Source organism: Equus przewalskii, chromosome 28 (genome assembly GCF_037783145.1).
Source record: "Equus przewalskii isolate Varuska chromosome 28, EquPr2, whole genome shotgun sequence".
Classification (NCBI taxonomy): Eukaryota; Metazoa; Chordata; class Mammalia; order Perissodactyla; family Equidae; genus Equus; species Equus przewalskii.
The window spans coordinates 12,812,827-12,825,095 of record NC_091858.1 but is presented as its reverse complement, the minus strand read 5'-3'; the positions used below and the strand labels follow the sequence as shown (position 1 = coordinate 12,825,095).

At 50.1% G+C, this 12,269-nt stretch overlaps 1 protein-coding gene across 16 annotated transcripts in view; it reads left to right on the top strand.

The window, feature by feature from the left end:
* The window catches only part of RBPMS (RNA binding protein, mRNA processing factor), a 170,929-nt gene extending 159,603 nt beyond the window's left edge, over nucleotides 1-11,326 (top strand). For 9 of the 16 annotated variants that reach the window (XM_070598105.1, XM_070598109.1, XM_070598111.1 and 6 more), the window contains 2 exons: nucleotides 4,427-4,530; nucleotides 11,105-11,326. In XM_070598105.1, the coding sequence (XP_070454206.1) occupies nucleotides 4,427-4,441 (15 nt within the window). In that variant the 3' untranslated portion in view covers nucleotides 4,442-4,530; nucleotides 11,105-11,326. Of the gene's footprint in view, nucleotides 1-4,426; nucleotides 4,531-5,094; nucleotides 5,141-11,104 lie in introns of those variants that run through there. The other 7 variants (XM_070598122.1, XM_008533818.2, XM_070598118.1 and 4 more) reach the window with 3 other exon arrangements.
* Nucleotides 11,327-12,269: the final 943 nt, after the last annotated feature.

Below are 12,269 nucleotides of genomic sequence, written 5' to 3'. Positions count from 1 at the left end.
CAGTGGCTGCCAGAGAAGGACTAGCAGTTGCCCCTCTTTGGAAGTACGGCTTGTGGACCGCTGCAGGACCTGCATGAAGATGTAATGTCTCCTGGGGATGCATTGTTTGTTCTGAGATCAACTTTGGCCCTGGGCCAGACTCCTTCCTAGGGGTCTGGAGGGAGTGGAGGAGGGGAGGTGGTTAGGAAGGAGGATGGATAATTGTACCCATTACCACTGCACCTGGGGCTAGGACTCTGGTCTCCTATCCTGCCTGAAGTTAGACCAGCTCAGTGTGGATCCATTACTGAGACTCCTTCTAGTCTCTTGGATCAAGTCCCTTCCAAGACAGTCTATGTAATCTTAGGGAAATGTAAATCAGTATTGAAAACAGTGGTGCTGATGAAAGAAAAGAAGCATCTTAGAGCAAAATGAGTCTCTCAAAAAGGCCAAATGAAGGGTAGTTGCCACCAGTGGCACCGCCACATGAACCTTCCTCCATTCTTCTAAGGGGGCTTCTCCCCGACATGGAAAGATGGCAACGGAATGAAAGACAAGAGAAGAAGTGACAGCTGTTCTTAGACATAACAATCTATGTGCAGATTGGTCATCATTTCTTCTGATGTGCGGAGTGTTGGGACGCTGCCCTTCCCAATCCTGAGTAGTCCAGGGCCTGCTCTTCTCAGGTCCTTCAAGGATTTTTAATTTACTCACTTTGATTTCCTATTTCTAATGGGAAATCAGTGACTAGACTAGAAAAGAAAAGAAAAGCTCTTTATTCTTTAAAGAAATATATAGTGCGTGTCTGCTATGTGCTAGATATAAAATTGTTCAAAACCAGGCTTGTGCCCCTAAGGAGCTGAAGTTCTAATGGTCGAGAGTTGTGGACACACATCTTAAAGAGAGAAGAAAGAGATTGCTCAGGACGCTCCAGGATGAGCCGCTGTGAGGGAAGTTCCCAAGCCAGGGGTGCATGTGTGTGTGCGCACGCATACATGTGTGCACCTTCATCAGTGGCATAAGGGAGACTGTCAGGGCTGGATGTTATTGGTGTGTTCATTTGTTCAGCATCTTGCTAGATGGATGGTGTTTAGTCGGGCTACAAGCTGTGTCTGCGCATCACCAGAGTTTTGCTAATGGTCCAGTCATGTGGCAGAGAACCGCAGAATACATGATAATAATGGAAATGATCAATTGCCCAGATATGCCGAGAAGAGGAAAGCATGAGCAAGTGAATACCTCCTCACAGGGAAAGTCACACAGCTTTCCTTGTGGGATATCCAAATGTAGCTATACCAAAAAGAAAAACAATGAAAAGGGGAAGAGAGAGTTAGGAGTTGGGGTGGATGGGGAGGGTGTTCTTTAAGAACTCATCAATTCCTTGGTCATGGACCAAGACCACAGCCTAGAAATTATAAGCACACATTACAGCCACACCAAATTGGAGAAGGACATGGCAAGAGATAAGGGTGGAATTTGAAGCTGTTCCTCCCTTATGTTTAGTTTTGAGAGGAATGGCCTAGTCTCTGGCTGTGAGCATGAGGACCTTGGGGATGGAGCTGTCATCAGCAGAGCCCCAGGTGCTGGATGTCAAGACAGAGCCTGGAGCTCAGCAGTGAACAGAAGCAGATGAGAGCCTTGCCCTCATGCAGCTGCCATTCCGTAGCAGGGAGAGGATGGCTAATAAAATAATAAGATAAATGCACTAGGTCAGATGGTGAGACGTGCTAAGGAAAAAGCAAGGCGAGGTGACGGGGAGAATATGGTCTGGAGGGTAACGGCCTTGGCGGGGGCTTCATTTCCCCGGGGAGCAGAGGAGTCCCGGCCAGCCTGTACTTCCCGTCGAGCGGAGACCCCGAGCTTTCCCAGATTTATATAGGCCTCCTTTCTCAGAATAGACCTCACTGTACTCAAGTTTGGAGAATAATTTAACTTCTCCAGTCTGCTCCTTCTTGCCTCCTGTTTGCTAAATCAGAGTAAATGGGTTGAAATGCAGCAGGCTTGAGCTGGGGGAGGCTTCCCGAGGCCTTGGTGGAGAATGCCCAGGCAGCCCGTGCACTTCGCCTCCATGTGCTCATGAATTAGCCCTTCCCAGAGAGGCTTCTCTGTGTTCCCAGTGAGGACACGCGCCCTGGTTCTGATCCCCCTGAGCCTGGAGTCTGTTCTACTTCCTATGTGAGTTTTAAGTAGGAAGAGGTCTGAAAACCTGCCCCCTGCCAGGTACTATGGCGGGCGTCCCTTCCAGCCCCTGCCGCATCCTCCAGGCTTTGTAAGTTAAAGCACAACAGACATCTGCTGACCACACAAGCCCTCAGTGAGCTCATCTCCAACCAAGACCGTTAGGATAACCCAAGGCAGTCAAAGCTGTGTCTCCTCCTTCTCCCCATTATCTGTTTTCTTTGAGTCTTGCTGAGAGATCTTCGAGACTCCTGAGCATATGCACCAGGAGAGTGGCCTGACTGGTCCCCGGAAGAAGTTCAAGGAGGGTGGCCACGTGTTAAGACCAGGACACTGAGTCTCGGCGGCTCCACAACTCCCGAGAGCGATTGCAGGTCAGGTCCACCTACGGGAGCCTCTGCCCCGACCTCCCACATCCATCATCTTTCCTACCTGGCTAAAATGGAAGTTCACAGGGCCTATGTACTCCCCATGAAGTTAGAAATGAACGCATTTGGACTTGCCTCTGGTGTCTTATGGTCTTGGAGGAGTCATCTCTCAAGGTCTCTGTAGAGCAGACTCTGGTACCTGCATTCTCTCTGCCCACCAGGTGAGCCCCGGTGTGCAGACAGGTTGAGTTGGTGTAATAACTGTGCAAAGAGCAGCTCGGTGATAAAACCCCGTGTTCGCAGAGCCCGGGGCAAGAGCTAGGGTCCTAGTACTTTTAATTCATCAGTCCTGAGTCATACTGATTAGCTTAAGCCCAGGGGCCTAGAGGAATCTGGTCAGCAGTGGGATTTCTTAAACAACAGGCATCCTAAAATGCAGCCCCGGTCGGGCAGTCCCAGGAGGTGCCTCGGTCTGCTGCTGCAGGCGCTCCCTTCCTCCATGTGTGCTCTTGGCAAGTGTGGACAGGGCTGGGAGAAGCTGTGTGAGCTGATAGGTTTTGTTTACAAAGACGAATATTTATTTTCCTCTCCTCAAATAACCCAACATTTACTGGGAAACTAGAATCACATCAACTCATCTTTTAATGTTTTTATAATAAAATTCTGGGGAAAGCTTTTTCCTTCTTAATTCTGAGAAGAGAGATGTCCTAGGAAGGCAGCCTTTCCTTTGGCCCTCACCTCTAATCCTGGAGGTGGATGTCAGCACAGGCACAGTCCCTGCTGAACCCCAGAGGGGCACGGGGTCTCCCTCTGGAGGGGCAGCTTCCTGCCAGCAAACCAGAGAGACCCTTAGGGGGAGCTCAGCGTTGCAGCAGTACGTGTGCACTCCTGTTCACGAAGCCTGCGTGCCGGAAACAGCCTCTCCATCTGCAGAAAGGAGAGCAGCGCTGGCCAGGCTGAAAATTCGAGAAATGTTAGTAGGGAGTAGAGCCATTGGCATCCACGTGCAGGGAGTTAGGCTTCCTTCCTCGGCACCAGGAATTCTTGTGAAAACTAGCTGCCTCAGAAACAGCCATGCCTGCAAAAAGAATATTAAAAATTTATTATTTGCTGGGTCCCTGCACCTTCATATTTCAAAATTCTCAGACCCTAGGGAAAAGCAGGATATATTCGCAAATGTTTCCTTTTGCTTTTTGTTTTCCAGTGGGTGCTTGGAGCAAAGTTTAGCTCATCGGTGCACAGGATTCTCCTGGAGAATTGCTTCGGTGGCCGTGGGCTGACCAAAGTTGTTACTGTGCTCTGGGGCAGCCCCTGGAGGTGGTTAGGTTTCAGGCTCTTCCTCTTCTGGGAGGCCTCAGGTCCTGTGCCTTTTCTTGACAGAGCTTTTGGACAGTCCGGGGGCCAGCCCAGAGGCCGTGTGGGCAGAGGCTGTGCCTCCCTGGCCAGGCAGCCTCCTGCTGCTGCTGCCCCTGAGGCATTTACACCCTCACGCTCTTTAGGAAGGTGTGAGGCAGATGTCACCCCCCCCCCCCCACACACACACACACACACACGCTTGTCCCCAGGCCTTGCTGCCAGGGAGTTCCTGGGAGCCACACCCCTGCTTGGGTACTTGCCCCGGCCCCTGAGAGCCTCCTCTCACTTGCTCCCCCATATCCCAAGCTCATCCTAAGCTCGCTGTCCTGGCCCAGGGCTTTTCATGCCACTGATGTAAGGTTGTTCTCAAGTGGTGCTTGTCCTTAGCTCTGCAGCAGAGGCCATTGGTCCCTTGGCCTTTGACTGACTCACTCTTTGCCCTCGGGACAGGCTGGTCTTCAAGGCCCAGGGAACCCCAGCAGCAGGCCAGGCTGCGCATGGAGATGACTGTGCACTGTTGATGGTGATCTCTTTCTCCATCCCAGGTTCCAGGTGTGTGATGGTGGCTGCAGTCTGTCTTGTGGGTATTAACGCAATCTCCAACAGTGGCTACTGTTCTCGAGCTGTTCTGCGAAACTGGAGCGTGCTGGTGAGTTCCAAAGTCAGGGGCTGAACAGGCCCTCTGGAGAAGCAGCATGTCCTGGGCAGGGCACAGCGGTGTAGACCAGTGTGGTTGGGACCGTCACACCAGCATCACCTGGAAGGGAACCCCAGACCTCTTGGGGAGGGGCCCCCTCACCCCGGGTGGTACCACCTCTCCAGGTGAACGTGATCTAGGTTGAGACGTGCTGGTGTGGAGTGCTCGGGTCAGAGGTGCTTTTCGTTACCTCCCCCAGCCATGGCCTGCTCAGGGAAGATCGTCCCAGGATAGCAGGTGAGAGTTTTACAAGCTCTCAAACCACATCACTCCAGTACTTGGTCCTCACCACAGCCTTCCTAGGCTGGGCTGATGCCGAGGTCAGGCTGTCAACACCTGCTCATCCAGCAGCATCGTGGAATGAGATGCCCCCCCTTTAGGGAAAAGCTTCATTTATCTGTAAATGCCCTTAAGCCTCTTTTTGGAAATTAACCATTTTGGTGGAAATCTTTTTCAGATGTAGTACATGTATATTCCTCCTGACTTATTAATCCAATTATTCTGACTATATTGCAGCCCTTTCTTGGTGACTCGGGGACAGGTTCATGAGCCTCTTCAGAAATAGAGTGATGATTGATTGCCCTTGGGCAGTAACTGAATTGTGTCGGATCCTCACTGAATTCCTCCAGACTGCTGGGCTCTTCTAGTGGGTGATGATTTTGGTGATTTGTCCATCTTTTCAGTTGACACCAGCTGTTACTTCTTAGTTCATCCGCTTCTAGCAGTAAGTGTAGTCTTAAAACTAACATAGCATTCCCAGAGGTGACCTGCCTGCCAGGCACCACATGCAGGGGCTTCTGGTCTCTTTGAAAAGCTTGGCCTAGAACAGCTGGAATGCCAGGGGCAGGCCAACAGTGGGTATGTCTCAGCCCAAATAAGGTGGCAAATTTCATCCCTACGAGGGGCCTATAAAGAAGAGATGAGTCAGAAAGAGGGCAAGATTCCTGCTGAGGACAGAGAACCAGGCAGTTCTGGCCAAGGAGATCATTACTACATATTTGGGGCTTAAGTAATTTCCTGCTCAGAATAATACCTTTCGGGGCCTGTCCAGAGGGACACACGGCCAGGGTGTATGGGTTTGCAGCCCGCCTCCCCGCTGCCTGCACGGGAAGCCAGCAGCCTGCACTTGGGGTCTATTTTCTCCCGCCATCTGTATCACACTAACCAGACTTATCGACAGGTAAACGTTTTCCACATCACATAGGGCAGCTGATATTCATCCCACTAATTCCATAGCCTTTGAATTTTTTAGATTTTCCTTTTGTCATGCTTCCGAATAGCAATGCCCATGATATTACCAATATTACCACTCAGTAAAATTTTTTTAAAAGACAAGATTTTGTTGGGTTTTTTTTCCCCCTTCTCTGGAGAAATTTAAAGACCAATTAAAAGCCCCCCATACAATTTTTTGGAAGCAGGTTAGAATAATGATTTTTTAAAATGCAGTAAATTGACCCAAACATCAGTCGTTCATGGCACCTGCAGATGAGCCCAGACTGGCGGCAGCAGCAGCTGTCTTCATGCAGACAACGGGAGGGCCTACTGGGGAGGAGACCCGCGCCACTGTCCTGGGCAGCCAGACACCCCAGACAGGCCTGAGGAGGTGGGGCGGCTGCCCAGCACGGGCCAGGTGGGGAGAAGGGTGTCTTTGGCACTAGCCACATTCATGCTGGGGCTCACCAGTTCTGGGCATCCAGGGCCGACAAGAATGAGTCTGGAGGCAGCTTTCCTTTTCCCAAATCTGAAGTCGATGACAGTCCTTACGGCCTGCCCTGGGGGGAGCAGAGAGAGGCCTGGCCTAGGAGGAGCCTGCCGGCTTGTTGGTAGAGGGGTGGGCGGGATGCGTCTGTAGCACAGGGAGGGGTTGCTCACTACTGAAGACTGAGCCATTCTTGTTCATTAAAAGCCCTAAGTCATATGATATGTCCCATGTTTGCTGGGAGTTAGACGGAGGGGAATATTCCTTATCTGGCTTTTGATAAAAATGACTAAATCTTAGAGAATTTCTTGGGGAAGAAGTCATTAGTAAAGAGGTTAAGTATTTGTAGATGGATTAGGGGAAAATAGAGAAAGAATATTCTTGTTGCTGAGAGGAAAGGCTCACGGGGATTCAGACAGACAGACTCTGACTTAGCAACGAGGAAAGCAGAGTCTGGGAAGAGCAGCCTGGGCCTGGATTGCTCCCCTGGCGGCCGCAGGCACCCGGCCCCACAGCCGTCAGCAGCTGTCCCCAAGTGCTGAGGGCCACATGCTGATCTTTGTGATCAAGGACAACTGAAATGGAATGTTTTAGAATTGTATAATATTCCTTAAGACATCAGGAGCCATTCTCTATTGTCTTCAATTGGGACAGTTGCGACCTACCTCAGACAAGATTTCTTGCATGTATTTCCCTCCCTTGTTTATCCTGTCACATGCATGTCATGTTGACCCCCTTTCAGGAAAGGCTCTGTGAGGAGAATCTGCTCTCTAAACAGCCTGACACTCCCACCCCACCCCCACCCCTCCACGGTGCCGTGTTCCCGGATGTCTTCGCATTCTGTTTAACATGTCCTTGTTAATACATTCCAAGGTCTGAACTCCGTTCCTTGCTAAACCCCTTCCTTGTTTACAGGGACTGAAATAGCCACATTTTGACCTTCTGTTCAGTCTGGGAACATCTATGGCAATGTGGACGCATTCTTTTCCCATGTGAGAATTACATTTACACAGCACAGTTATGGAAAAGCTCAGGAAACCATAGACTCTCAACCCCCTTCTTCTCTCTTCCCTCCTCCCTTCCATGTTCTTTTTCACTTCGAAAGATCAGCCTTTCTAATCAGCCCAACTTAACCAGACCTGTACACCTTGCTTCTTCCTGCTCAGGGGTCCAGGAAGAAGGGGACAGACTACTGTGAGGTCGCGGTGGGTTGCTTATTGCCTGGGAAAGCTGGAGGCGCCCCCCCCATCTCCCCAGGATCAGCTTCCCGTAGAAGGCCCCCATCGACGCCAAAGCTGCCCAGCAGAGGTGCTCAGGGCGCCACGGGACCAGTGTGCAGAGCCCAGCGTGGGTCCTTGGGCACAGTGTCCTGGCTCTCATTCCAGGGCATTATCAAGACTAGGGCCGGGGTCTCAGTGCCACATACCATTAAGGGCGTATTGTTCCCATTTCATTTGCCCAAGAGTCCAAGTATCTGAATTTTTGCTACATGCAAGGTGTCTGGGGTGGAGGAGGGAAGAGATAGTCTTAGGGAGGAAAATAATCCAGGATAATACTTGTGAAAGCCAAACAAGTGGCCTGGACAGTGAGAGCTCCTGGTAAGAGTTCAGAGGAGAAAGACCTGCAGGCCGAAGGGATAAGGAGAGGCTGGAGGAAGCGGGGCTTAAACTGAGTTTTGAAAGATAGTAGGGTTTGTGTATGCTGAGGAGGATTAGAACAGAAAGGAGGAAGCGAGAACATACAAGCATGTTCTTGTTGAAAGTGGATTGTGACCAGGCTTCTGAGGGCCTTGAGGGGCGTATTAGGGATTTGGGTTTTGGGAGGCATTGGAGAGATCTGAGCAAGGGGGAGGTGTTTTAGGAATCTTTGTCATCTTGCTGCCCAGGGCAAAATGAATGAAAAGTCAAGTGAGAAACACAAACCAGGAGAGGCAAACCCAGGATGGTGGCGGTGGCGTCGGGAAGTAAGAGTGATCTAAAAGAGGAGGCTGAGTCGGGGTAGAGCGGCACCAGGTGCTAGACGGAGGGACAAAGAACAGGCAGAGGGGTCAGGTGCCAGGGCCATGTTAAGGCAGATGGTGAATCTGGGTTTAGACATGTTGCCTTTGAGGTTCTGGCAGAAATGTCTGGGCCAAATCTGATAGGAATGTCCAGGACCTGGTAGTGGAACCAGAAAGGAGCCAGGGCTAGCAACGTGCATTTGCCCAAAGACGGTTGCTGAGCTCTACAGAGAAGAAAGCAGAAGTAGACCAGCCAGGCCCCCTGCCACTCAGCCGAGGGCTGGCAGAAACCACAGGGCCTTGGTCCATCCTAAACCAGTGGGCCCAGCCCACGGGAAGAAGCGATCACCTGTGGCAGAGGCTCCTTTGCCCACTCACTCAGCCCCCTCTCCCTCAGTCCCTGAAGGCAGTGTGGCAGCTTTGGTTTCAGGCCGTTGGTCTTGATGCTGCCTGACCACTTCCAGTTTCAGCTGCTTTCCCAAGATGGCCCTCTCCAAGCCTGTGCTCTGTAAGAGGCCCTTGGCAGTGTACAGGCCCCTTAGGATCCCAGAGTCCAAGGGCTGCTGAGTACTGTCCCCTGTGAATTGTTCCAAAGTAAAAACAGCCGTAGAGTGACTGCTGTTCCTCAGAAACGGTTTCTTGGAATCAACACACACAGCTTGGGCTGCTGGCGCGAGGTCAAGTTTGGGATGACGTGGAACTTGTCATTTTAGGCCTGACAAGCTGAGAATGTGGGGGAAGGAAACTGGGCCTTGTCTCCACTTCCTCTAAGCTGGTTTCTCTCCTCTGTTGATGTAAAGTGACTGGGGAATTGCGGGAGAGGGGGGCGTCGCCTCTTCATGCTCTCAAGGGGAGGCTCCTTTGACAGTTCAAGGGCAGCAGATCCGGCATTCATGGGGATGTGAGACAGGCCAGGGCTCGTGGGCCCATAGTTCCCTGCATCCTGACCCCGTGGAAAAATGCCCCAAGTCTGGGCACTCTCTTAGTCCTGCCACCCCTGGGGCTGCGCCATGCTGCATGCACCAGGATCGTGGGATCCCGGCACCCCGCCCCCTGCCGGGTAGAAATCAGAGTGTAGCAGAAGAGATACAGCTTTCGAGAGGGTTCGTCTGCTGGCCCCACTCACTAAGCATCACAGGACATGTGACCTGTACCAAAGATGGCATGTCCCAGCCCACTTAGATTTCTCCATCCTGGAACATCTGGCAAGGGGGGTGGGGGCGGTGTTGATCCCTCTGCTGTGCTGGGCATCAGGGGAGGCAAGGAGTCAGAAAGTGAGATTCCTGAAGGAATTTACCTCTTCCTTCACTCCTGCTAGACAAATCCTCCTGTTTCAGAGGATTCTGCTGAGAAAGTAAAGCGGGGAGGTGGGGCTGTGTGCCACGCCTCCCAGAGCTTGAGCTGAGAGCATTTCCAAACTCTAATTTGGCCTTTCTCTATAATAAGCATCATTAAATTGATGTGCTGCCAGGACTAATGAAATGGTTGCAACAAGCCAGAGAGACAGGTAGGTGTTATGCTGACATTACAGATGAGCTTCTGGATGTCCAGACCCCTTCTCTTGAAAGCTACACCCTGATTTCTGCCCAGGGGTTTTTCGTGACCCATAAGTCTGTGATAATTATATTGGGTCTTCTGACTTTTGGCCCATTATTATTTGCACCCATCTGTACTGTCATCTACAAACTAGGCTATGACAAGATAGACTGGCTCACAGTCCAGATGCAGATGCAGCCGGCACTGTGTACAATCCTCAGATGGAACTTAGCAAGATCGTCCAAGTAGCTGCGTTTGAGAGTGCTCATCTAGATCTGTTTCCGATTTCAGGAATTACTGCTAAATCCACCTTTTCCCACATAGCTAACTAGGACGTTTATATGGGTTGTTATCAGTAATGATGCTTTTTTCTTTATAGCTTCCTCCCACACACAAATAAGCATTTCCCCGCACAGAGTTCTAGTGTGTGCTGATATACTTCAGCATAGACCTCTTCTACAACCACAGATTCACGTGAGTCTGACGTACTGATAAGATGGCGAGAAAACAAGGGACTTGAGAGTTAGAGACAAGTGCAGGCGCACCTCAGAGATAGTGTGGGTTTGGTTCCAAACCACTGCAATAAAGCGAGTCACAGGAACTTGGTGGTTCCCCAGCGCATGTAAAAGTTATGTTTACACTATTCTGTAGTCTATTAAGTGTGCAATAGCATATGTCTAAAAAAGCAATGTACACAGCTTAAAAAATGCTAACCATTATCTGAGCCTTCAAGTCGTAATCTTTTTGCTGGTGGAGAGTCTTGTAAAAAACGCATTATCTGTGAAGCACAATAAAGCGGAGCACAATAAAATGAGGTCTGCGTGTAAAATGAATGACAGACTGATGGTAGAGGTTTTACAATGCAGCCTTTACAGAAGCGAAGCCAGACACAAACGAGCTGAGATGTATTTAAGAAACTCCTGGGACCAGGGTGGGACTCTGCCAAAGTCCCCTTTTTCTGTCACAAAGCAAAACAAATATGAGCATTTCCTTGCAACTGCAGGAAAAGGAAGTCTTGAAAAGTTCCCACTCAGAGATAAGTGGAAATTAAATCTATATTCCGCACATATCTAGGGTGAGACCACTGATACTCTTGTGAGTGGGTGTTACTGGAGGGTCAGTGCGTATATTCTAAGCTGTTATATACAGACACCCATGGTCTTTTGTAGGGATTCACCCGTGCACGAATTCTCCCAGCCGCAGGCCCCTCCCAACACAGCCCTGCAGTGAGGAGCAGGCACTGCGCACACCTGTGAGCCCTGCTCCCCTTATCCATTTTCTTTCTGTTTCAGGCTTGAAAAACCTTGCCCAGTTTTGATCCCTTCAAGACTTTGCCACAGCCTCTATCACACATCTGTTTTTCTTGAAGAAAAAAAATATAATAAAAATGTTTTACTCTTTTACACTGTATAATTGTAAGAAATAGTGTGTTATTTGTGAATGCATGGCCTGACGTACATTTCTGTACAGTTGAGATATTTTCAAATGAAACATAAAAGATGTCAACAATAAAACCGAGAGAGTGAGTATTTTTATATCAAACATTTTAAGTATGACAGGATGGAGGATCTTACACTGGGTTGGATCACAATTTTTGTGCTTGACTTTGAATGCTTGTAATTAAAAATATCTATTTTTTCCCTCTAAAATAAGCTGCATGTTTGGGGCATGTTTTTAAATGTTATCAAAATTGCCGGAATCGTATGGTGAATGTATAGGAAGTCTGTTTGCCTGGCCTGATCCAGGGTAAGTCAGTGCCGTGGCGTGAGATGTGAGGACAGACCCATGCTGTCTGCAGGACTAGGCGCACACTCCAGTCCCAGTAGGATGTCCCTGCACGACAATCAAAAGCCTCCAGGGCTTTCTGCCAGGGCGGCGTGTTCACAGCTGGGCACAGAAGCCTTTCTTTGGTACAAATTCCTGAGGAGGACGTGCCCTTAGAAAGCCCTGGCCGCTCCAGAGTGACTAGAGAAACTGTGCCGAGCAGTGGGTTTTGCCATTTTCTTACGTTGCTCTTTGACAGCACGCATACCCCGCAGTGGACGTCAGACTGTCTCACTGAGAAGGGGAAACTGGCTTGAGAGGCTGGCTGGCTTTACCCAACCTGCGTGGCTGCAATGGGCAGCTCACATCGCCCAAGGGATTTTGCAGAACACTGGGTGAACTGAGCTGGTGCTCTGGGTCTTGGCAGCACCGCGCCCGTTTAAAACAGTATCCTGACTCACATGTGCTCACTGTGGTGTTACCTACACCCCAGCGCACGGACAGGGTGCGGCCGGAAGGAATACTGTTGAGCTGGCTCAAGACTTCTTCAGACCCAAAGTCAGTCTTGTGTCATAAACTGACACATTTCCAAAGTCTGCGACTGTCTCTCCTTGTTAGAGAAGAGCCATGTATAAAAATGTATCGATCTAAGAATTTCCAACTGCCAACAGCTAAGCATGATCACAGCTCTCT